This window comes from Lampetra fluviatilis, chromosome 21, assembly GCF_964198595.1.
Source record: "Lampetra fluviatilis chromosome 21, kcLamFluv1.1, whole genome shotgun sequence".
NCBI classification, from domain to species: domain Eukaryota; kingdom Metazoa; phylum Chordata; class Hyperoartia; order Petromyzontiformes; family Petromyzontidae; genus Lampetra; species Lampetra fluviatilis.
The window spans coordinates 9634138-9659820 of record NC_136295.1 but is presented as its reverse complement, the minus strand read 5'-3'; the positions used below and the strand labels follow the sequence as shown (position 1 = coordinate 9659820).

At 51.0% G+C, this 25683-nt stretch overlaps 1 protein-coding gene across 1 annotated transcript in view; it reads right to left on the bottom strand.

Moving 5' to 3' along the window:
• LOC144938213 (titin-like) overlaps positions 1-25683 on the bottom strand; it is a 335325-nt gene that overhangs the window by 80319 nt on the left and 229323 nt on the right. The window contains 28 exon segments of the mRNA XM_078866029.1: positions 322-3288; positions 3847-4140; positions 4503-4802; positions 5825-6106; positions 7065-7373; positions 7846-8148; positions 8551-8850; positions 9144-9425; positions 9906-10208; positions 10521-10823; positions 11466-11747; positions 12161-12311; positions 12961-13109; positions 14428-14742; positions 14937-15236; positions 16268-16564; positions 17104-17421; positions 17785-18084; positions 18603-18732; positions 18861-18893; positions 19381-19529; positions 20439-20747; positions 21555-21984; positions 22531-22721; positions 23177-23485; positions 24202-24501; positions 25278-25385; positions 25388-25570. Of these exon segments, the coding sequence (XP_078722155.1) occupies positions 322-3288; positions 3847-4140; positions 4503-4802; positions 5825-6106; positions 7065-7373; positions 7846-8148; positions 8551-8850; positions 9144-9425; positions 9906-10208; positions 10521-10823; positions 11466-11747; positions 12161-12311; positions 12961-13109; positions 14428-14742; positions 14937-15236; positions 16268-16564; positions 17104-17421; positions 17785-18084; positions 18603-18732; positions 18861-18893; positions 19381-19529; positions 20439-20747; positions 21555-21984; positions 22531-22721; positions 23177-23485; positions 24202-24501; positions 25278-25385; positions 25388-25570 (9897 nt within the window).

The following is a 25683-nucleotide window of genomic DNA, read 5'->3' as shown; positions in this document are numbered from 1 at the left end:
ACATGTTTGTGCACTCACGTGTGCACCGAGCCAAGATGCACCATTAGTAGTGAGCAGCTAATAATTAAACCAGCATGCGCGTGAAGATATTTCATTCATTTTTGACAAGCATGGTGAACCCACAACCTGGATATTCCAACTACGCATCATCAAGAGTTAACTGCATTGGTATTTCACAAATATTAATAATCTAACACACCAACTTTAATCACTTATATTTAAAATTAAGCAGTTATTTTAGTGTCAGTATGAATATAAATAGGTACGGTCCATATGGAATGTAAAAACGTGCTGTTTTGTTGTGAATGAGTCGGTCCTCACCGATTGGATCTTTCGCAATCGTGGGCCGGGAAGGACCGCTTGGGTCACCAAGGCCAACGGCGTTCTCGGCCTTCACACGGAACTGGTATTCGTATCCAGGGGTGAGGTTGGCCACTTTGCACCTTCTCTCCGGGATCGGGCTCTTGGTCACGGCAACCCAGCGGATAGACCTCTTCTCTTTGCGCTCCAGGATGTAGCCGGTGATGGTCTTTCCACCGTCGATAGCCGGTGGGTTCCACACCACGGTCATTTCCTCCTTGCTGACCTTCGTCACCTCCGGTGGATCCGGCGGTCCTGGGCGGTCGTACTGAGACTTGGCCACGATGGGCTTGGTCTCCACCGGCGGTCCAGTGCCCATCTTGTTTTCTGGGCGCACTCTAAAGATGTACTCGTTGCCTTCGATGAGGCGCGTGACGTTCCAGTAGGTGGCCACGCAGTTGGCGGTAACCGTGGACCAGACCATTCGCTTGCTCTCGCATTTCTCCACGATGTAGTTTTGAATCTCACAGCCACCGTTGTCCTTGGGCTCCTCCCAGGCAACTGTGCACCGGTCGACGGAGACGTGACTGATCTTGAGGTTGTTTACAGGACCGGGCTTGTCCAGGACCTCCACAGTGGCGTATCCAGTGAAAGAGCCGGCAGCGTTGGTTGCAGTGACAACGTATTTACCACTATCACTGCGTTCAGATTTCATGACCGCAAACTTGGTATAGTCAGAGTAGGTTTCGATTTTGACCCTCGTGATTCTGGTAAGGTCACTCGCACCTCGGTCCTTTACCCATGTGATTTCTGGCGTTGGCTTTCCTCTTACTCCAGCTTCAATCCTGATGGTCTCACCAGCTTTGACGACCAATGTTCCTGAAAGCTTCAACTCCAGGACAGGTTTCTGCAAGTCTTCCTTGACTATAATATTATCAGTCTTCACCCAATCACTTTCTCCACCTTCATTTTTGGCTTGAACTCTGAACTGATACGTCTGGTTCTCGATGCACTTTTCAACGATGAACGAAGTTTCCTTGATGCTGCCTTTGTGCACCCTCTCCCATTCGGTGGAGTCCTTGAGTTTCCTCTCCAAATTGTAAGAGATGTTCGGGCTGCCACCATCAAAGTCCGGCTTCCTCCACTTCAGACTGACAAATGTCTTTCCTGTGTCCAATACGTGGAAGTTTTCGGGTTCTCCCGGCTTTTCAATTGGATCGATAGCAATAATGGGAGTCCTGGTCTCGATAGTTGGCCCTGGCCCAATCTTGTTCTCTGCGCAGACGCGGAAGAAGTATTCTTTGTGCTCAATAAGGGGCGCCTTTACGAGCCTCTTTGTGGCCTCAGAGGTCACCACATTCCACCCTCTTTTGTTGGGTTCACGGCATTCCACGATGTAGTTTGTGATTTCGGTTCCGCCATTGTCTTCTGGGTTCTCCCAGTTGACCACGCAAGACTCTTTGGTGACGTACGAAATCCTCAAGTTGTTGCAGGGTCCCGGCCGGTCAAGAACGTTCACTTTAATAGCTGCGGTCACTGTGCCACTGCTGTTCTTTGCTGTGATTGTGTACTTGCCAAAGTCACTCCTGACGGCCTCCTTCGTGACCAGCTCCACGACGGGGAAGTTGCTGTTGATCTGGGTGCGCTTGTCTTCGTTGACGGTCTTGCCCTCCTTGGCCCAGGTGATCGTCGGATCTGGTCTGCCCTTGACCCGGCCGGACAGGCGGATCACCTGGCCGACGCGCACGTTGTAAGTGTCGCGGCAGGTGAGGTCCAGGTCGATTTCCGGGGGCTGCAGGATATCCTTGGCGATGACCGGGTCGGGCACCTCCCTCGGTTCGCCTTCGCCCACCACGTTGGCGGCCCTGACGCGGAATCTGTACTCGTTGCCCTCGATGAGGCCGGGCACCGTGTAAGCGCAATGCCTGATGAGGTCGTCACTGTTGATCTTGTCCCACTGAGCAGAGGTGCCCTTCTGGCATTCCACAACGTAGCCAAGAACAGCGCTGCCTCCGTCTCTGTTGGGCTTCATCCAGACGAGGTCGACGCTTTCGCGGGACATGTCCTTGACCTTTGGATTAATCGGAGGACCAGGAGGTGAGATGGGTCTGCTTGCCTTAACCGGATCAGACAGAGGAGAGGGCTTACTCAAGCCAGCCATGTTTTCTGCAAACACCCTGTATTCATATTCGTTGCCTTCGTACAGCCCGAGCGCCCTGTACCTCAGATCAAGTACCGGCGTCTTGTTGACACGCACCCACTTGCCCGACTTCTCCCTGCGCTCAACAATGTAGCCGTTGATGGGACTTCCTCCGTCCGACTTGGGCATGGACCAGCTCACGGTCATGCCGTTCTCGGTGATGTCGGTGACGTGAGGCTTTCCTGGTGGGTCTGGAACGTCGAACATGTGCTTGGCCACCGTTGGTTCGGAGATGAGAGGCTCTCCAATGCCGATCTTGTTCTCGGCGCGTATTCTGAAGACGTACTCGGTCCCCTTGACCAAACGGGGAATCTTGAGCTTCGTGCTTGTGCCGCTGGAGCTGACAACGCCCCAGTGCTCCTTCTTGGTCTCTTTCTTCTCAATAATGTAATTCATGACGGCGCTTCCTCCGTCATCCTTTGGAGGACGCCACGATATCACCATGTGCTCCGGGGTGATCTCGAGGATGTGGACGGGCCCGACCGGTGGGCCTGGCACGTCGAGCACGGTGATGTGCACCGCCACCGTCTTGCTTCCAGCGACGTTCGTCACGGTCAAGAGATACTCGCCAGTGTCTTTCCTGGTGCAAGCGTTGATGCTGAGCACGGTCATGTTGTCGACCGTGTCGATGGCGATGCGGTACTCGGACTTGAGCTCCATGCTGTCGAACACCCACTTGGGCACGGGAACTGGGATGCCGCGCATGAATGCCGGAACTCTGATGTTTGTACCGGCCTTCACGACCAAGCCTTCGATGAGCTTCACGTCAATTTCGACAGAAGGCGCCACTGAAATGAACGAACGAACAAACGAAATTATTAAATGTATTGGAATTAAAAGAAGACATAATTCAGCTCGTAACATACGACGCTGCTCGTACGCTCCAATACGTTTAAAACCGTTCCAGAATTTGTCTGTTTAAACAAAAGCCCCGGGAATGCATTGATAAAGTAGGGTCATAGGCACATGAACTAAAACATATTTTTGCACGGTAAAAACAGTCACTTGTTTACACAATTAGTACCTTGTAGACTGTAAGGGGTATTTTGACCCTATTTGACGAAGCTGGTCAGTGTGGGTTGGTGGAGGTGGGACTGAGGGCAGGGAATGCAGAACAATTGGAGCTGGCCGTACCGTGGTCTACTTTCCACGGCGCCTTATGGCACCTGTATTTTGCGCATGGTGACCACCCATCCAAGACGCCATCCAGGCTCAACCCTACTTAGCTTCCAAGATCTGACTAGAGCTTGGGTTACGTTCCGGGGCGATTATAGTCAAAGGGCCTTGTGTTTAACCGTTCGCGTTGATACAAAAAAAGAAACGCCGTTGCAAACCGAGGCACGCACTTAGCCTCTCTTGGCAGAGCACCGGCAGCGTCGTGTCCGGCCTTCCCAACCCGGCGATGTTCTGCGCCCGCACGCGGAACTTGTAGACCTTTCCGTCCGTGAGACCCGTGACGGTGCACTCGGGGATGGTGACCGTCTTGAACGGTGTCCAGTCCACAGCGATCTCCTCCTGGTACTCCACCACGAAGCCTGTGATCTCGGCCCCACCGTCCCTGTCGGGCCAGTTCCACTGCAGCGACACCTGCGTCTTGTCCACGTCCGTCGGGTGCAGGTTTTTCGGAGGCCCCGGTGGGACTGTGCGATGAAGAGCAGACGAGGTTTGACATAAGCCACACCTTAACTTTAATCACAGTTCTAGTCTAAGCAACGGCACGCTTACATTACCCTGACAGGGGAAAGAAGAATGAACAGTTCTGAAAGGAGGACACTTTGGATAAGTCAATCTAGCAGACTTGGGACTGGTTGTGCCCTTTCAGTCTATGGGCCGAGTTCGAACGAGTAAAACAAACACGTTCATTTTCACAAAACTCATAACCGTCAACGTATTGTGATTTGCCGTGATCCGAGTGGATCGGGGGTGCGAATGCCGAAACGTTTATTCGGAGACTGCAATCTACACGACTGTGCTGGTGCCTTGCCCTAAGAGGGACACTTACAGATGGGGTTGATGGCCTTGGTGGGTTTCGTGGTCTCGGTGTACTCGCTGCGGCCGAACTGGTTCTCGGCTGCGACGCGGAAAAGGTACTGGTTGCCCTCCATCAGGTGCTTGGCCATGATGCTGAGCTTCTTGGAGGAGGTGGAGATGGGCACCCACTTCAAGGAGGACACCTCGCGCTTCTCGATGATGTAGTTCTCGATGACGGCGCCTCCGTTGTCCTCAGGCTCCTTCCAGGTCAGGTAGCATGAGTCGCTCCTCACCTCACTCACCTGGAGATTGCGTGGCGGCCCAGGTTTGTCTGTTACGATGAAGAGACAGCGTAGCAGGCAACGCAAAGTTAGGGGAAGGTCACTCAGGATCCCATGACCCCGATACCTGGATATTTGTTCTCCCCGTGGTCACGTGGAATCTTATCCACATTTAGAATCAACATGCGTTGAAGAGTATTTGGCTGCTATACATTTCCACGTGATGAAAAGCCACTTCGTTGAGCTATCATTTGTGGCCAGGTCGCTTCTGAAAAAATAGCTACTATGTACCTCCGTGGGCCTTACCTGGTGAAATATAAAATATATTACTAGGCGTAAATAGTACTCATCGGGAGAGTAAAAGGTGACAAGGTCAGCACAGGCTGTAGCGTCTTTGAAGGGGATAATTGTTAAACCCCCGTTACGCATGACGAACCGAGACATTAGGGGTGGAGGAACCCCATGGCCTACGGAGAGAATCCTCCACCCATTAATTAATTTCACACAACCCCGTCGCCACATGAGCCCCTTGCAACTTGTTCATCCGTCACTGCGTGCATATTAGCTGCGCTAACCGTGTACTGGGGTGAATATTTACGATCTGACAACACCGCGTTTTGAAAGATAGTGCGCCCAGTCACTTCTGGCGCTGAAAGTAGCCTTCCATGGTGGCTTCCTGCCAGAGGTGTCTGAAAATTGTATCCGTAAGAAAAAGGTTCCCCACCACTCCCGCAATGCGGCCTGCTTTTCAGGTAGCCCTGGGATTGATGAAGCTGGCAATAGCAGCAGCGACGCTCGGTGAAATAAAACTTGGCAAAAATGGCAAAAAGAAAAAAAAAACATCATTTGGAACGAAACACAACTACGATTGCAATCGACTCCAACTCTGCATCCAGGTTTGTGGATCACGGACTTGTGCCGCTGCCGCCACGTTGTACGTACATAGGTTGAAATCGTTTGGCGCCGCGTGTAGCCAACCGTGCTCATCGGAGGTAGCGGGCGGGGAAAGAAGGAAAACGAATTGAACGCGAATAAAAAGGCAGTTCGCCCGCCGGCGAGGGGCGACCCTCACCGAGGACGTTGACGATCACGCTCGCCGTCTTCTTGCCGGCGGCGTTCTCGGCGGTGAGCGTGTACAGCCCGCCGTCGGTGCGCCGCGACTCGCTGATGTAGAGGCGCGTGCCCACGGGCGAAACCTCGAGGTCGGCGCGAGCTGGCACGTCCTTCTCGCCCTTCAGCCAGGTGATGGCCGGGAAGGGCATGCCCTTGACGACGGCGCTGAGCGTGAGCGGCGATCCCGCACGGACGTTGCACTCGCGGGCCATGTTGGCGTCCAGGAAGAGCTCCGGGGGTTCTGCAGAGGGTCGACGGATACGAGAGCGGAATCGCTATCACACAGGATACATTTGGACATCCAATGTGCGCTGCTGTAAAATGGATTATTTTTGTTGTTATTTTTGGGTTTGTTTGTATTTCCCACAATAATCTTGCATGATATCAATATTGATCCATCAGCCTCAAGTCATAATTAAATACATTTTTTTATTAAAATCTCCATTAAGACTTTACACAGTGAGCAGTGCACTACCTTGTGTGAGAGAATAATCTCAAAATATGGTGTTAACATTTTGCTTCCTTAGTAATAGAGGTTTTTGGGTTAGATTGCTTAAATATAAATGTGTCGGTAAACCCTACACCACCCGACACAGCCAATTAGTAAGGTTTGTCACATTTATTAACGACATATTTACATTTAAAGAATTAACCCAAAAACCTCTATTATGGATATTGGTCGCGAATGCCTATGTGTAAGATGTTGCTTCCCGATGCGATGTGTGAACATCGCCACGAGGGAGACAAAGGCGGCCGGGCGTGGTGCTGGCCACCCACCCCCTGATGTGCCGTGCATGCCTTCATAGGTGCTCGCTAGCAGCACTTGTCCCAACAGTCTGTTAAGGCTATATAGGGTGATCTCCGTCTTTCGTAGTTTTATCAGACTTGTGGAGGTTTAGATACACACACACTCACCACCACATGTGTACAATCCTTTAACAGACAGATGAAACCCTCTCTGGACATTCTATATTTGAAGCTTTTGTGACTGCAAGGATTCATACTCTATGGTTTTTTCGGTAAAGTCACGTAGGTTAAAAGAAAACAAATACATTAAATCACGACGTTTCGGAGGCAACACAAGCTTCCCTCTCTGGACAACCCTGTACATTTGCAAATACGAGTGGAAACGCAGGAAATGGCAACAGCCTGTGAGCGAGGCAGGGAAAGAAAATAAAAAAAATTCTCTCCGGCCTTACCGAGTCTGTCCTTGATGAGCACAGCTTCGGGGACGTTGGCCGGATCGGACTCCCCGGCCGCATTGACGGCGCAGACGCGGAAGCGATACTTGGCGCCGTCGGTCAGGTTGATGATTCGGAAGTTGCACTCGGGGCAGGAGTCGGGGTTCAGGTTGGCCTTGGTCCACTCCTCGGCGTCCTCCAGCTTGTACTCGAGCAGGTAGCCCAGGATCTTGCCATTGCCGTCGTGACGAGGAGGCTTCCAGACGAGGTCCGCGGAAGACTTGGTCTTGTCCGTCACTTCGGGGTTGATCGGCGGGCTCGGCTTGACTGTAATCGGAGTGGAACATGTTTGTTACTTCGCTTTTGTGGGACTCGGAAGTGCAGTTTGTGAAAGAGAAAAAAAAAACATTGAAACTAAATTTTTTTCTATTAAATCCTCAGCAAGTCTGCTTTCAAAGCGGTAAGAAAATAACATCCGGCATCTACAGTGAGGTGCCATTTAATACCAGCTACATGTCATACTTTTCTTAAGGTTAAAATAGCCTTCATTCAAATTCTGTAAAAATCACGGTTATCCATTCAGGGTCTCGGTCACAGGAGGACATCATCGACAAGACTCCCATCTTAAAAAAACGGGCAAAAACATACAAAACGCTTGGTAAATGCGCCCCATTTGCTGGCAACGGAGGCACGGGCGCATTTTTACATGGCAAACTCGCCGAGAACAAACGCGAATCGAGAATCTAGCGCTGTGCTCGCGCACATCGTCGACGTCGCTATCAGCACCATCGACGCTCACCGATAGGATCCTTGGCAAAGAACGGCCGCGACGGTGGGCTGGGATCTCCGATGCCCATCTCGTTCTCGGCCATGACGCGGAACTCGTACTCGCAGCCCTCCAGCAGGTCGGGCACACGGAACTGCGTGTCGGGGAAGATGGGCTGCCGCACGGCCCTGTTCCACCGCGTCGACATCGTCTCTTTCTTCTCCAGGATGTAGTTGGTGATGGGCTTGCCCCCATCGCGCGGTCGGTTCCAAATCACCAACGCCGAGTCCTTGGTTATCTCCTTCACGATGGGCATGTCTGGAGCCTCGGGCACTCCTGTGGAGGATGAAACGCGTGAGCCACGGACTTTCGTTGGGGCGAAACAAATTCTGTATCCGCACGCGTCGTCCGGGTTGTGCCTCGTGCACTTTTGCTACTCGGCGCGACGCCCCGCGCTTCGTTGGACGTGCCGGGAGCTTCTTCAGGAACTGAAAAAATTGAGCGGCTCACACTCTCCGCTCACTTCAGTTTTCCAACAGTAGATCCCAGCACGCGGAGCGAAACTCAGGGGCCACGGTAACCGAGCAAAACAAGTGGCACGACCTAAGAGAACGCACGGCGCAGCGTTCCAGCACGACCGTGAAAACCGACGCAGGAAGTAATACAATTCGAAACCATTCGTACAAACACACCAGTGCAAACACACGCACGGGTAGCGAACATCGGTTCTGCGCTTACTGTATCGATCCTTGGCCTTGACCTCGGTGGAGATCAGGGGGTTGCTGATGCCGTACATGTTTTCTGCGCAGATGCGGAAGATGTACTCGCGTCCCTCCACCAGCTTGGGCACTTTGCAGGTGAGCTTGGTGCAGGAGGAGCTGACGGGCATCCACAGGTCTCGGTTGGTGTCCTGTTTCTCAATGACGTAGTTCGTGATGTCACTGCCTCCGTTGTCCTCAGGAGGGTTCCACGAGATGACGATGTTGTCCCTGTGGACTTCGTCGAAGGTGACGGGTCCCAAGGGCGGAGACGGGCGATCTGAGGGAAAGGAGTGGGGGGGGGGTAGGTTCGTCATGATGCACGTTCTTAATTCTTATTTTTATTTCAAATCGCCATTGTTCATTTGCTGTCGCGCGCTGGTAAACAATAGAGGTAAGATGCTGTAAAAGGGCGTCAAAGGTGGCAGCCTGCCGCTTCTACAGGTAGGGGTTTGTCAAGCTTGTTTAACTGTGTGCAAACGCAGACGCCACAGCTTGCTCAAATTCTCATTCCACTCATCCACCACAGGGATGCGCCGGGGGGAGAGGGGAGCGAGACTTCGAGGCACTCACCGACAACACTGACTTGGCACTTCCCGGTGCGTTTGCCTACGTGGTTCTCCACAACCACGGTGTACAGGCCCGAGTCCGGGCGGCAGCCTTTCTTGTTGCCGAAGGAGAGCGTGGTCGGTGTGGTCGCGATCTTGATGCGGTCGTCCTGCTTGAGCTCTACGTCGTCCTGGAACCAGCGCACCTTGGGCTGCGGCTTGCCCGTGTATCGGCCCGACAGGCCGAAGGGATCGCCCACGCGCACGATGAGCTTGTCACGGAAGTCCAGTTCGATTGTTGGCGGCGCTAAAAGCGAGATTGGGGGGGGGGGAGGGGGGGCAAATGTCGCACGGGGTCATCGCGCGTATTCCGACCGTCGCGTAACTACCCTGACGCCGATTGGCTGCACACACGAGCGTGGAATAATTAAGAGCCGTCACTGCGTAGCGGAGCGGGGGGCTACATTGTCAGAGGCGAAGTGAGTTTCGTACTAATATAAGGGAAAAGAGCCCAAGAGGGAAAATGTAAGGAATGCGCTGCTCGATGAAGAGACGTGGGGGGGGGGGGGCGTTAAACAAAATGAAGAAGAGAGCAGAGAGCGCGCGATCGGAGAGAGGGTTCAGAGAACCTGAACCAATAACGCGTCTTTAGACAGTGAACCCTGGCAGATGACGTGTAGCCGCAGACTTTTCAGCTCGTTCCAACAGTTTTTTTGGATTAACAATCGTCGGAATAACGTGGCAGCGCCCAAGCGTCACGCACGTCAGACCAGTGCCGCCAGCTTACCCAGCTCATCCTTGCAGGTGACGGGCTTGGTGCAGAAGGACGGCTTGCCGGCGCCGACCACATTGACGGCGCTGGCACGGTACTCGTAGGTGTCGCCCTCCTTCAGGCCCTCGTGCGTGAACACGCGGTCCATCATCTTGTCCTTGGTGACGCGGAAGAATTTGTCCTTGCCGATGAGGCGGGCCTCCAGGATGTACGACTCGATATGAGCGCCGCCGTCGTAGAGCGGGGTCTTCCAGCTCAAGCTGACGGAGCTCTTGCTGATGGCTGTCACGAGCAGGTCCTCCGGACGTCCAGGGACAGCTGAGCAGCAGAAACAGGGAAGGGGGACGAGTACGTCAGCGTCTGGTCTTGACGCTATTCACATTGTTTTTCTTTTGCGGCACACCGCGGATGACAGCACGTGATAACGTGACGCGAGTGGCAGCCGATGCATCCTGAGAGGATGTCCGTCCAGGAGTAGATGGACCATCGCCGATGATGATGATGATGTGCATAATAACAACCAACATTTTACAATGAATTAAAACGAAACATGAAAACGTATTATCAATCAGGTGGGCTCAGGACCGGTACAGATATCACTCCCGGTTGGGCGCGGGACGCTGGACTCACAGACGGGCTCGTGGATGGTGGTTTCGTGCACCGTCTCGGTGAACGGCCCCATGCCGATGATGTTTTCCGCGGCGATGCGGAAGGAGTAGGCCTTGCCGCGAATGAGGCCCTGCACCACGGCGCTCTGCCGGGTCACAGTGGCAGTCACGGGCGTCCAGCCGCGGCGGTCGGCGTCGCGCTTCTCCAGCACGTAGTTGGTGATGGGGCTTCCGCCGTCGTCGTCCGGGAAGAACCAGCTCAGCTTGCACGAGTCGGCCGTCAGGTTCTCCACGTGGAACGGGACGCCGATGGGGCCGGGCACGTCTGATGTTGCAGAGGGAAGTTTAGTGGCGGAGGTGGGAGGAGGAGGGGGGGGTAATTTGTTAAGACGGAGTAGAAAAACAAACGTCCTCGTGAAAAGACGTCAATATCTGTACGAACTGGCAATAACTTTGTGGTGAGCACCATCGTGGGAAGGGCACTGTGGTCAGCGCCATTTTGTCGAGGATATAAGAATCGACATCTTCTAAATGTGTTCTTTAGAGCTATAGAGAGACAATGGGTATACGTATGTTGAATTTCTTTCACACAGTCCGTAGCCAACCATGATAATCAGAGGTGCGGAGATGTATGAGCTATAGAGAGGCCCTCTAGAGGGTATTTAAGCAAACTGTTCCTGCTGGGCAGAAGCGGATATACCCACACTTTACTCTGCCACACGTGACCTGAAAATTGGCAAACTGTTAATTGGCAATTAATATTCAACCATCTACAGCAATGAAACCGGCTTCTCCCCAAAATTGAAATGTGTTGCCATTACCCCAAAAACATTGTCTATATTCATGCGAAAATTAGCACACAACCTCCCCCTTTTTGGCCGAACATCACCAATGTCCTCCGCATGTCCCTTTGGCCACTTGTGATCAAAACCAACCGATTGGTTTGTGCCCATTTGGTGTGTCTCACCGAGGACATCCACGATGATGGTCCTCTTGTGTTCTCCTCCCTCGTTCTTGGCGATGAGCGAGTACAGGCCCTGGTGATTGCGCTGGCACGGCTTGATAACCAGTGAGGAGCTGATGGAGGTCGTCTCAATTTTGGCTTCCGTCGGCAGGGACTTTTCCTCGCAAACCCAGTTGATCGAGGGCTGGGGCTTGCCCGACACGTACGCGATAATGCGGATGACTCCGCCAGCGTGGACGATGATGTGGTCCTTGACGGAAGAGTCCAGAGAAATCTCGGGACAAACTGCAGGGCAAATGAAAACCAGAATCGCCACTGTCAAAAAAAGAACGCTGCGAGGGAAACTTAAATTAATTTTGTTTAGCGTTATAGATCATTTCTCAACACAAAAAAACGATAGTGGGTTTATTTTTAGGATATGACGAACAATGCATTTTTGTCCAACCCTGCGTGTGGGTGTGTGTATGCCCTAACTTACCACGTGATGACTTGTTGCTGGTACATTACAATGGCTACCGCTGACCGATCGCATTCGAGCACGCGGTGTGGTTGCGACCGTTCATGTGCGCCAACCGTATGGGATCATTCAATAAAAAACGGAATCGAATTTATGTTATTGAGTCCGTGAAAGGCGTTAGAGCGGAAAAAATATCTTCTAACGAACCAAGTGGCAACCCTAGGCGCGTTTGCAGCATCACCTGTTCTGTCCTTGATCTCCACGGCATCGAGGACTTCCCCGGGATCTCCCACGCCGGCGGCGTTCACAGCTCGCACGCGGAAGCGGTAGAAAGCGCCCTCCTTCAGGCCAGTGACGACATACTTGAGTCCACGAACTTCCCTGTCCTTCGCCTGCAGGAAAGAGGTGCAATTACAGATGGTGAGAATTTTTTTTCCCGTTATGAATGTCGAACTTCTTTTGCACGTGCACAGCGGAGGTATTTTATTTTTGAAAGGCGTTTCATATTTGCTTCACAAACCCGTTATTAAAGCAGGCTCTCAAGCGTTGTACGTGAATGGTCTTAGCCTGGTCACTTGAAACATTTGTAATTCGATTTTGCTTTACTTCAGTTTACCCCAGCTATTAGAAGTACACGACTTGGTTTGATTATGTGGAAACGAACGTTTCCATGTAGAGCACGGAAAAAAGGTGTTCCTTGAGTGTGGAGAAAGAGACCCATTGAATAAACTGCATACGGAGTTCCGTGATGCGAGCCTCCGAGGCCATTTTCTATCACATGGTTACGCCGCCAGCTGTCGCAGCTGAGAATGGGAATGTCATCCTCTCCTGACTCTATGCTGACAGCACAAGTTTAATATCATTGTGCCCAATATATATATAAACAATTAAAAGACGTTAGAAAGGGAGATTTGTTTTCTCACGTAATATCATGCCGAATGAATGTGAAATTTTCCTTTATCACGTAACACGAAACAAAAAATAAAATTGAAATCGCGTTTCGCTGATGCGTGACGTTCAAAAAGAACCGTGTTCGCTCACCTTCTCCCACTCTTCCTTTCCTTCCTCTTTGTATTCCACAAAGTAGCCGATGATCTTGGAGCCGCCATCCTTCTTTGGGGCGATCCATTCCAGTTCCACGGTGGCTCTGGTCCAGTCGACCACCTTAGGGATTGGCGGTCCAGGTGGCGCTGCACAGAGGGTATAACGCGTTGCAATACCCTATTGCTGGCCATAGTTCATGGTCAATAGCTAAGTCCTAATACAGACGTAAAGCCTGTTGTCCTTATGGTGGCAAAAAAAAGTAAAAGTCACAACTTTAGCTCCTGTGAGCTGGTTACTATGATTCTTTATAATTGCAGAATACGTGCAGCAGTTGCGATGTCATCTTGAATCACAAAGCATGCTGACATTTCTGCGGCGGTTATCCATTTAAGGCCCATGATTGCGTACATAGTATTAAAGTTCGTCATCGCCAATGCTGTGCTGTAGAAAGGCATTCATTTAGAGTCTCAGCTGCAGGTCGCTTCAGGTGAGCCATTACAATCGTAATTTTGTAAGTTTGATGACATGTGCAGCCCCGCAACATCACAACAACCGCCAGACATTACTCTCGTCAGCTGTTGTTACATTTGACGTTGGGAGTTGTCCTGTAGACCTGCCTCGTACGCGTGAGAGGCCATGCAAGAAAAGTTGGACGTTACTCCAAGCACCCATCGTGGTCAAAAAAAGACCTACACGTCCCAACTGAGCCGTGAGCACTTTTCCAATAGCGGCCATAAGGGGGCGCCATTGTAACAAGAACGGTGAAAAACACTGAACTTTTTCTTCTTGGTTCTTTCGGTAAAGTCACGTAGAAGGGAAATAATAAAATAATAAAAATAAAACATAATAAGATAATTCTCAGGTGAAGGAGGACGGCTGCTTGCGTTGTAGCCGAAACGTCGTGAGAATTATTTTATGTTTTATTTTTATTATTTTATTATTTCCCTTCTACGTCACTTTACCGAAAGAACCAAGAAGATGAATCCCTGCAGTCACGAAAGAAGCTTTAAATCGAAATTTAAACACGGAACTGTTGTGAATCGTAATTTCCCCAGAGACCTTTTTTACGTTTAGCGACGATTTGATCATAGGCCACTTATGTGAAAGGAAAAAAGGTGCAGGCCTACAATTGCTTGCTCACGCCACCGTATGTACGACTCCAAATTATCACTCAATATATTTTTGTTGGAACACCGACCGCTAGGCTGCCTTGGAGTGGGGATTACTGGTGTAGGGCACTGCCACTCCGGTGCAAGGTACACCTAGTCGCGGTCATCTTGTACTATTGTGCCCTATATTCCTATCATCCTACGAACAGGTTAACGACAAAATAAGGTGAAGAAAGCTATGGCGCGCCAATACATTTCCCTGGACGGTGTCCTGGGGATCGGCCCAGCTGAAATCGTGCCGTGGTACAACTGCGTTCGTTCATATCGCAAAGAGAGCCGCGCCGCTACAACTCACAGATGGGGTCGCGGACAATGCAGGGGTCGGAGGGCAAGCTGGGCGGCCCCACGCCGGCCGCGTTGATGGCGAACACGCGGAAGATGTACTCGGAGTTCTCGATGAGGCCGGTGACGCGGTGGGAGACGCCCAAGGGCATGATGCGGATGGGGTCGCGCGTGACGCGCGTCCAGCGCTTGCCCGTCGTCTCCTTGCGCTCGAGCCAGTAGCCGGTGACGGGAGAGCCGCCGTCGTACGAGGGCTCCTCCCAGTTGACGGTCAGGCCGTCGGCCGTCACGCTCGTGACCGTCGGCTTGTCGCACGGGCCGGGGACGGCTGCCGGCGAGCGTTGGGGGAAGAAAAAAAAAAACGCGTGATGAGACGCGAGTGGGACGGCAAGGTGGTCGATTGATCGGCCGCCTCGAGTCAAGGCGCGGTAACAAATTTAAATGAGATAAGATAATCCGCATCCGTGTTGTTTCGACTCTCGTGAGGATGCGGACCAAACGGTTCCTGTTGAGCATACTCACAGAACAGGTTCTTTGCCAAGCTCGGCTCGCTGTCCAGGGGATCTCCGATGCCGTACTTGTTCTGGGCCCGGATGCGGAAGACGTACTCGTGGCCCTCGATCAGCTTGGGCACGGTGTGCATGCATTCCTTGACGTCGTTTGCCACGGGCACCCACGTCTTGCGGTTGGCCTCTCGCTTGTCGATGACGTAGTTCGTGATCTTGGATCCGCCGTCGTCCTCCGGCGGCAGCCATGAGATGGTGATGTTCTCCGCCATGATCTTCTCGAATTTGATAGGTCCGATGGGTGGTCCGGGGCGACCTGTTGACAATTGAAGGGAAAGATTTGCAATGAGCAAATTAACTCCAAGTACGATTAGTCAGTGTAGGTGATGACGAACAGCCGCGCTAGATTTGTGTGGTCATTTAGGCGAGCAAAGCACATGGCGATGTTCTCCCTGTTGAGCTTCATCTTTCCAACATGCCGATTTGGGTCTTTTATTATCAACTGTGTGGTTATTCACATCCATGTGTGAAACAGGCAAGTGTAGCAATGCACAGCTGCATTGATCACATCAGTTAATTAAGATCATCACACACGCATGGAATGTTAAATGCAATCATCTATTATTTTGAGTTCATGCGAATGATATGCACATTGTATGCTAATGTCACATTTAGACAATGCAGTGAACAAAAAACTCCACAAAGTGAGTTTCATGAAAAATTTAAACAACACAAGTCAGAGAATTAGGGTACAAAATTGCACTCTAAAATTATGTTTCAATTAAAACCGTAACCCTGGATCATGATAACGGGGGTGTTGGTGAATCATTATATGCCCACAGACAACAACAACAACAACAACCTTCCAGGCGTATAAACCACAACATAACACGTGGTTGTACTTAGAAGGTACGTTTCAAGTTTCACATTAATGTCTGTAACCAGGTGAAAACTCAAGAGACCAGGATAAATACAATTTGCAAGAGTGACCTGGTTCATTAGTCTGCCAATAGGGGAGGTGAAGATTGCTGCCACAGTACTGTATGTGTATCATCCCAGTTGAGTCATTTGTGGTGTCATTTTTCAAATTTGACAAATTTGGACCCTGAAGCCGGCACGCAATGTCCTACTACTTCTTGCGAATGACATCACGGGATCTTTGACGTCCACCGCGTAGTTATACTGTGGTCATTACTCCCCCCACAGTAATAATCATGGTTGCGACCAAACCGGAGGCGCGAACCTCCGAAAATGAGCGGTGAACATTGCTACCACCGTTAGGCCGTGTCGCCCGTGATGCGTGAGTCCAACTTTGCTTTGCCATGCATAGGCAGAGCCGGTACGTACCCAGGATGTTCAGCCTCATGCTCTTGGTGGCTTTGCCCAGGCTGTTGACTGCCGAGATGCGGTAGATGCCGGTGTCCCTGCGCATAGACTCCACGATGGAGAGTGTGCAGGAGTCCTCGGCAACGATCTTGTTCACGTGCACGTCGTACTGAACCTCCACCTCCTTGTCGAGTTTTCCCACGGGCGCCTTGAACCACGTGAGCGTCGGGAAGGGCACGCCGCGGATCTTCGCCTTGATCTTGATGTCCATGCCCTCCTCCGACTCCATGAACTCGCTCAAGTCGATAACAGGCGGGCCTGAAAATAGATAGTACACGCGCGATGTGAGATATTCACATCGATATATATTTTTAGGGGCATCATTGTATGTTTGGCAGGTTACTCTCGGGGGGGGGGGGGGGGGCAACGTAGCCCTTCATCTGCTTCGGGGCGGATAAAACCAGGACCACTTTGTGGGGGAGGTCAACGGTCGATTGGCAAAGGGCAATGATAGACTTTCCCTCCCCCCTCCGCATCGAGAAAGTGGAATTCTCACCAGCGGCTCAGCGCTGTCAAGAGGAAGGCGAGCACCCCGTCGCACACTCGTCTAGAGGTGCAGACCAGGCACGGTCTCGTGGGTGAGTCCCGCAATGAGTGCGGCGTTCTTCAGAAAATTTCCAGATGTCAGTGTGGCACATGGTGTCTGCAGTGAGCGATAGTCGCTCACTGCTTTAGACTCAACGCACGGCCTCGCCCAGAAGAAATGCACTTCGGAGCTGTAAATCAAACCCTTACGAAGTTTTTTAAACCTCCCCCGCCCCACCCTGAGCTTGCGGTGCACGCGAACGCCCGCTCACATGTCTGGTCCTTGACGGTGATGGGGCCGATCGTGGAAGACGGGCGGCTGGGCCCGGCCTCGTTCACGGCCTTGACGCGGAACTCGTACTCGCCGCCCTCGTTCAGGTCCTCCACGACGAAGGCCGTCTCCTCCACGTCGCGCTTGTTGACCTGCTTCCACGACTCCTTGTCCTTGGCGACAGCATCCCAGCTGAGGCACTCGACGGAGTAGTGGGTGATCGGAGCACCGCCGTCGTGGTTGGGTGGCTTCCAGGTCAGTTTCACGGTGTTCTTTGTCACCAGGCCAACCTTCAGCTTAATTGGAGGATCCGGAGGACCTGTAGAGAACGAGAAGGGAAAAACCAGACCAAATAAATTGTGAAAAAACTCAAATCGTCCCAGGTAAGAGGCATTACACTGAGTGATGGGAGACTCACGTTGAACAATGGAATACAATGTACGTGCGATGAAAGGTTGCGCAAAAACCATAAATTATATCAGAAGATTTTGCATTATTAAGATTTTTAACGTTGCTTAGCAGGTGATAGGCGATTTATTACATCGCAGGTCGACGAGAGATCATGAGGGCTTGGCGAGGATTTCACATAGCAGTGGACTGATCGTGGCTGTGACTGATGATGATGATGATGAAAACTCTCGACAATGCCGAGCGAACTCGGTAGCGCGAGCGCCTCGCTCACCGATGGGATCGCGAGCCTTGGTCCTGCTGACGGTCTCCACGGGGGCGCCGATGCCGTTGCGATTCTCGGCGCGCACGCGGAAGAAGTACTCGTTGCCCTCGACGAGGTCGGGCACCAGGTAGGAGAGGCCAGCGCAGGATGTGGTCACCTTGATCCACGCCTTGCCGTCAATCGGCCTCTTCTCCACGATGTAGTTCTTGATCTTGTCCCCGCCGTCATTCAACGGCGGCTTCCACGTCAGCCGGCAGCTGCTCTTGGTCACGTCCCCGACCTTCAGGTCCTTCGGCGGTCCCGGGACATCTGGTGATTTGGGTTTGAGACAGAGAAAGGGTGCGTTTCAACCGCTGTCGAAGGGCGAAAGGGAAAAGGTGGAGCAACTGCAGTTGCTTGCTCGGTCCACTTTTTGGGAGAACTAGAGATCCCCTGTGGAGGGCATCTGGCCTGCACTTCCAAATTGGCCGGACGTCTCGAAACAGGACCCACACTTTTGCTCCATCGCATGGGACCTGCCGATCAATTAGCTGTGATGAACCCATTAGTACCACTTGGTGGACAGAGATTGGGGGGGGAGAATTGAAAACATCGGTGATCTCTGGATTACAAGGACAGCCATTGCACCACGGGAAATTACCAATATACCGCATGTTTTTCAGCGTTGATGTCAACGCCTTCGGCTCCTGAAAAGCTCCTGGCGAGCAGAGTGAAACGTCGGACACCGTGCAGAGCAGTGCGCGGCAGCAGCCGAAAACGCATCGGAGGGCTGCACGGCACAGGCACGAAAACCGATTGGAGCGGCTCTCTATTTAGATTTCACCCACCGAGGACGTTGACACGGACGTGAACGGTCTTTTGCCCGGCCTTGTTCTTGGCAGTGATGCTGTATTTGCCGGCGTGGCTTCTATTGCAGTCGGCGATGTTCAGCGTGGAGGTGTGCTCCGCTTCCTCGATCTGTGAATGCGAGCGAACGAGCAGATGCACGGGGGGCGTGAGGGGGTGAGGCAGGCGTACGCGGCTCGAGCATGAGCTTGCTTTCAAACGTTCACGATGGAGATTGCGATGGTGCCGTAAAACCGTACCTGAGTATCCAGAGGCACATTATGTCCAGCATCCTAAAAAGTAAATTGGGGGTGGTGGGCGGTGGGGGGAGGGGGGCAATAAAAACAAAAAATTCGATTAAATGCAATTAAGGAAATAGGATCAGACTCGTTCATTTTTAAGTTACAAGAAACAGCACTGACCACACTAAGCGGCAGCGGTGGATCAAGTCACGTGCATTACAATTTAACTTTTTTATCGTACAATGTAGAAGCCGGCTATGAGCGCGCCTGATATAAGCACAGTTCTGATATGAGCAATGCATGCTTTACATTACATTGGTGGTGAGGGTTAAGACGAAGGACGACTTCTGATACAGGCAAGCCACTGCGGATATATGAGCACATCTGGCTTTGATCCGACTGGGGTGTGCTAATATCTGAGTCCTCCACTCCCTTTACGTTGAATGTAATGGATTCCCGTCGTCCCTGCGGCCACTAGAGGAACAGCGGCGGGCGAGGCTTGGGACAATGCACGGGATGTTGCGCGCGAACTCGTTACCATCTTGATTTTTCTAGCTTCGCCCTCAAACTCCCAGAAGGTCTTGGGCGTGGGGCGTCCCTTGATCGTGGCGGGGAGCTTGATGGTCGTTCCAGCGCGGGTGGTGAAGGTGTCGAGCATGCCGAGATCCAGGGAGATATCTGGCTCCTCTGTAACGTTGACACGGAGGGCACACGTCACGTCAATGCCGCCGTACGCCGATGTAGCATTTCAAGAGCACTTACCACGGTGGCGAGATGTGAACTACCTCGCCAGGTATACAGGAGGTGGTGGGTTCGATCCCGACCCTGAGGCCTGTATATTTGCGTTTAGAATATGTGGCTGCAATAAATTAGCACATGTCAAGCGCGCTTACCACTGTCATGGCAAGACTGCTTACACTGATGTGGCTATGCTAATTGGCCGAATCTTCAATGCTGTCCAGACATCCTGGAAGCAGTGGGAGTACCCACACTTAAACCCACCACAGGAACCCTGCTAGCTGTGGTACAGCAATTTATTTCGCCATTTGCTGGACAGAGGCCGGGAACTTAAGGAACTTGTGGCTCCATTTCAACTGCCACACCAGGAGAGCAAACCAAAATGGAGACCCCTGGCATTGCTTAACATCACACCACGTTTCACGGCCATCCCGAACATATAAACACATCGGCAGAACGAATGACAACATGACACGAATTAATACGTAGGCTTTCGCGACCGATATTATCCATAACAGAGGTTTTTGGGGTTAGATCGCGTAAATATATAAATGTGTCATTAAAACGCGCCACCACCCGGCACAGCCAACTAGTGAGGTTTGTCACGTAAACAAAACTACTAGTTACTAGTTCAGCACACCGGTATTTTGGAAAACAAACCCACAACATTTACAATTCGAGTACCACGTTTCGCCAATAATTACAACCAGCCTCATCAGGCGGACAGCCAGAGTTGTGGAGAAATCCTCCTGTTTAACGACACATTTTTAATTACGCGATCTCACCCAAAACACCTCTATTTTGACACAAATCCGTCACGAATCCAAGCCCCCCCCCACCCCAGGGGTTCCACAATACCTTGGACTTCCTTGACGGTGACCTCCGACGTCATCGGACTGGGATCCGAGGGGCCGGCGGCGTTGACGGCCCTCACGCGGAAGCGGTACTTCTTCAGCTCCTGCAGGTCGGGCACCACGAAGCTGCAAGCGTGCAGCAGCTTGTCCGGGTCGGTGGCCTTCAGCCAGTCGCTGGAGCCCTCCTCCTGCATCTCCACGATGTAGCCCTTGATGGGGCTGCCGCCGTCCTTCTCCGGCGGTTTCCAGGAGAGCGACACGGTCGACTTGGTTTTGTCGGTCACCTCGGGGCACGTTGGAGGGCCGGGCGGGACTGCAGAGAGGGTTGGCGGTGCGGGGAAGAGCAAAGAGCTCATGAGCCAAGAGGGTTTGGCATTACCACTGCCACCTGGGGTGGCAGATGCTGCCAGTATACATCAAGGGCAGTATGCACCAGGGGCGGTATCTAACGTAAGCAAAAAGAATAGCATATACTGTCCGATTGATATACAAACTTCCTATTTATAAATATTTTTCGTAGACGTTTCATTGGCATTATCTATCGTTAATACTGTGGTACCTTTTTATTGACGTTTCTATCAAAATATTTTTTATGGGAAAGAAGAAAATATTTGTAAGCATTTGCCACCCTATGTGGTACCAATAAGCAATTCACGGACCAATGACTCAATAACTAAAAAATAAGTTCTCATTAGAAAGTGAAAGATTAAGGTTCAGCCCTGCCATTGTTTGCAGAAGCCAATGCTAGATAAAGGGCCTCCACTAGTGGCTAATGCAAGTTAAATGCCACCACATGACAAGGATTAGGATGATACAGTGCTAATGAGACAGATATTACTTCAAAGAATGGCATCCGTAAGTGGGATTGGGCAGGACACATCACCAGGAAGGACGAGACTGCTAACGAAATGGCATCAAAGAAAGGAACGCCCCTGAGAGGGTGACCACCGCAGACACAGAGCGATGAGATCGGTTCACGTCCGGGAGTCAAATATAGTGCGGCATCGCAGAACGGAAAATAGTAGTGGAGGTGAGGTTTTGATGCAGTAGCGGATAAAGAATGGCTGATGGTGATGACAGCGACGAATTGAATTGAATAAAACGACGACAAAATACTCACAGATGGGATCGGCAGCGGTGTACGGGTCAGACGGCTCGCTCGGTGGGCCAATGCCAGCGATGTTGACGGCCATGGCGCGGAACTGGTAAATGACGCCTTCGATGAGGTGGAGGACATTGTACTGCAGGCCCTTCAGGGCAGGCTTGGTGACGGGCGCGCGGTTCACGCGTGACCAGTATACACCGTCCTTCTCCTTTTTCTCCAGCCAGTAGCCCGTGATGGGCGCCCCGCCGTTGTCCAACGGCGGCTGCCAGGCCACGAGCATGGAGTTGTGTGTGATATCCGTAACGGAGGGTTTGCCCGGCGGGCCTGGCAGCCCGTAGGGATCCTTCGCCATTATCTTCTCCGAGATGCAGCCGTCGCTGATGCCGTACTTGTTCTGGGCACGAACGCGGAACTGGTACTCGTCGCCAGTGACCAGCTTGGTGACCTTAAATGGAGGACGGAGGTGACAAGGATATTGGTTTTACAAATGCCACAGCTCAAACATTGCGGAGGAAAAATGGAACAAAAGCGGGCGATTGACGCAGCAATACATTGCGTAATAATAAGTTACATAAAACCCATTTAAAAGTACCGTAAAATATATTTTTACGTGCTATTATTTGAGCAACACGGCATAGAGGGGGCTTCAACCAGCAAATAGGTTACCTTTTGACTTAAAACTTTCGTGACTGCAGAAATTAATATTATATGGTTCTTTCGATAAAGTCACATAGATAGAAAAAATATATAACAATAAAGTAATAAAATAATAATAATGAAAAGTGATATTTTTCTTCACTTTGTGACTTTACCGAAAGAACCATAGAATATAGCAAATAGATTGACAAATAATTCACTTAACAATAAACAAAGCACATGCAACCAGCAAGGAAGGAAGGAACAAAGAACACGGTGGTAATAACTGTGGTACTGAACGTTAAAATCTCCAGCAAGGTGTACACATGTTTGGGAAAGGTAATGTGAAATTAACCCTGTATCTTCGGTCAATGATGCAGTTGGTGAGTTCCTCCCACTCCGACTTCTTCTTCTTGGCGTCACGCTTGTCAACGACGTAATTGGTGATTTCGCTGCCTCCGTCATCTTCAGGGGCATCGAAGGTCAGGTAGCAGGACTCGGCCTTGATGTCAGAGACGACCAAGTTCCGTGGCGGCGATGGTCGATCTGTAACGGCCCAACAGGGCAAAACAAGGGCAACATTAAAGGAGGCCTCAATAGTGCCTTCACTTGAGGTTGCTGAAAATAATCAAATTTATGTTGTCGGTGCAACTCTATTCGGCATTTTACGTTATGCATAGCGCGCTGACCTCATGGAAATCAATTGACAATGTTTATTTCTCAAAAGCTTAACTTATCAAAATTAATCGAACAACCAAATTTAATATATTTATTGCGTCATTTCTGTCCCTGCTGAGACTGAAAAAGCACCACACTTTGACGACCTGGTGTAAATCATGGGTGGCTGCCACCGCTGATCATACTGAAAACTATATTGGTAGCAAATTTAAAATGCTTTCATCCTCGATGAACGAAGAGCAACTGCACAACTAAAACACAGCAAAACACACGAACAGAGGGCCATTGGCAAAACGTCGTTGAAATGTAACACGGTAACTTACCCAGCACTGTCAGCTTGAGGTTTTCAAAGGCAGATCCAAACTTGTTGCTGGCTGTGATGGTGTACACGCCGGAGTCGGAGCGCTTGGCCACGGGGATTAACATCTTGTTCCCGCTCACCAATCGTGAGATCATCTCGCTGTCAAACTTGAATCCTTCCACTGTCGCGTCGAGCACCTTGTCCCCCTTGGACCACTCCACCTTGGGCTTCGGCAGCCCGGTGATCTCGGCGGGAATCTCGACCAGGTCGCCGGCCTTCACCACCAGGGAGTCGCCCTTCACCGTGATCTTCATGGCGATGCTTGGCGGGACTGCACGGGCAGACGTAGGCGAAAAGCACGAAGGTTGACAATTCAGAAAGACGAAACTTTTTTGTAAATAACTTGAATGGTGCAGAGATTAAGATGGGTCAGGGTCGAAATGTCAGCCATTTTATATATGTATATATAACATTTATTTTTTCCCACTTCGCAGAAGTGTTATTGACAGATGTGTTATGATTTCGTCAAATTGTGCTTGTGCACCACCGCCAACGCACTATCGCAATATGTGTCATTCAATGTGACATTCCCAGATGTAATGAATTTGTTTTACCAAGGGCAGTGTACACTTTTAAGCGTGACACTGCCCTGAAGAGAAGTACTTTCTTTACACTAAATGTATCGAGACAATGCGATGCTCCATATCGCGCAACAAATGCACCATCGCCTTCTGTTCCGGTTCAGGGTTGTGCCGCGCATTGTTCGGCATTGTGTCTCTGACATTTCGCCCCTCGTATGAAGGAGCTCCCAGCACGTGGAGCAAAACGTCGGACCATCTTGTCGGACAACACGCGGCACGACCCGAAAACACAACGGAGGGCCACGCAACACGGCCGCACAAAAAAAGCACGCAAAAGTAGTTGCAATGTCATAAAGGGAACACACTCACTCTTTCGCATCGTTGAAACATTCAACAACAATAAAAAACGGCAACCGTTTCCAATAGGGTTAACCGCATTTCAAAAGTGCCAAGGCTGTTCACTCACTTTCGTCGTCCTCCACAATGGCGGTGACGGGAGCGCAAGGTTCGCTCTCGCCAATCTCGTTGAGTGCGCGCACTCGGAACTCAAACTTCTGAAACTCCTGCAGCCGGTCGACCTTGAAGGTCAAGTCGTGGCAGGGCCGCGGATTGACCCTGTCAAACTTCGTCTCGTCATGGCGCTTCTTCTCGATGATGTATCCGATGATGGGGCTTCCGCCGTCCGATCGAGGCACCTTCCAGCGCAGCGATACCGTGTCCTGCGTCTTCTCAATGATGGCGAGCTTCTCTGGTGGGCTGGGAGGACCTGCAATTGAAAAATAGGGTGCTTTTAATAAATCAAAAAAAATATATATCGCCACGTAGAAATTGTACTCAATTGTTATGCTGCACGCGCTATAAGCTTTTAAAGAACACATATTAGCTAAATAATGTTGACAATTAAGGGAAGTCAGTGGGCTGTAGTAGGACTCGTCGCTAGATGCGATGAGGGCCGATGGACGTGACTGGTGATGGAATGGCAGCTCAGGAGAAAATCACTTCGACGTTTGAGAACAACTGCCGCAAGAGATGGAGCAATATGATCAGCTCATGAAAGGGAATGAGTTGGATGGTGGTTAGCACTGGGCCATGAGTGATGGCAACACTGTGCGGAGGCCCTTCATCAAAGGTGGGTACACAATGGCTGATGATTGATGGCAATTATTGATGATGATCATTTTCCCAAGCTATAAATCATAAATATGCTAAATTCCTCTTGATATGCAAATTATTTTGTCAAGGCGCTCTTCCCCCTCCAACCCAGCTTAAATATACGCTCCAAGCCTGGTGGTGTTTCATTCAGACGCTGTCTTTCCGACAGACCTGTTCTTCACCTGAGGACGGCTGCTTGCGTTGTGGCCGAAACGTCGTGAGAATTATATTATTATGTTTTATTTGTATTATTTTATTATTTCCCTTCTACGTGACTTTACCGAAAGAACCAAGAAGATGAATCCCTGCAGTCACGAAAGCTTTAAATCGAAATATTATTCACGAGTTAAAAATGAATCTCAAGGTAGAGTTACGGGGGTATCTACTTACCCAAGGGATCTGCAACTTTGATTGGGCCGACATCCGTTGGTGGACCGATGCCATACTTGTTCTTGGCGCACACGCGGAACATGTATTCGCTGTTCTCGAGCAAGCCACGATGTCACACTTGGATTTGTCCGTCTCGAAAGGAACACGCCACGTGTGCAACTTGGCATCCCTCCTCTCCACAATGTAGCCCGTGATCTCGCTGCCTCCATCGTCCAGGGGATCTGACCAGTTGAGCAGCACCATCTTCTTGGTGATGATCACCGGCTTCAGGTCGGTGACTGGCCCTGGCACGTCTGGAATGTGGCACCACAATGCAGCAAAATAAATTATGAGTGAGTACACGTGGGGGGGGGAGGGGGCAAAGCACAATGTAAGATGGCTCGTAGTCATCACTCGAATTGACCAC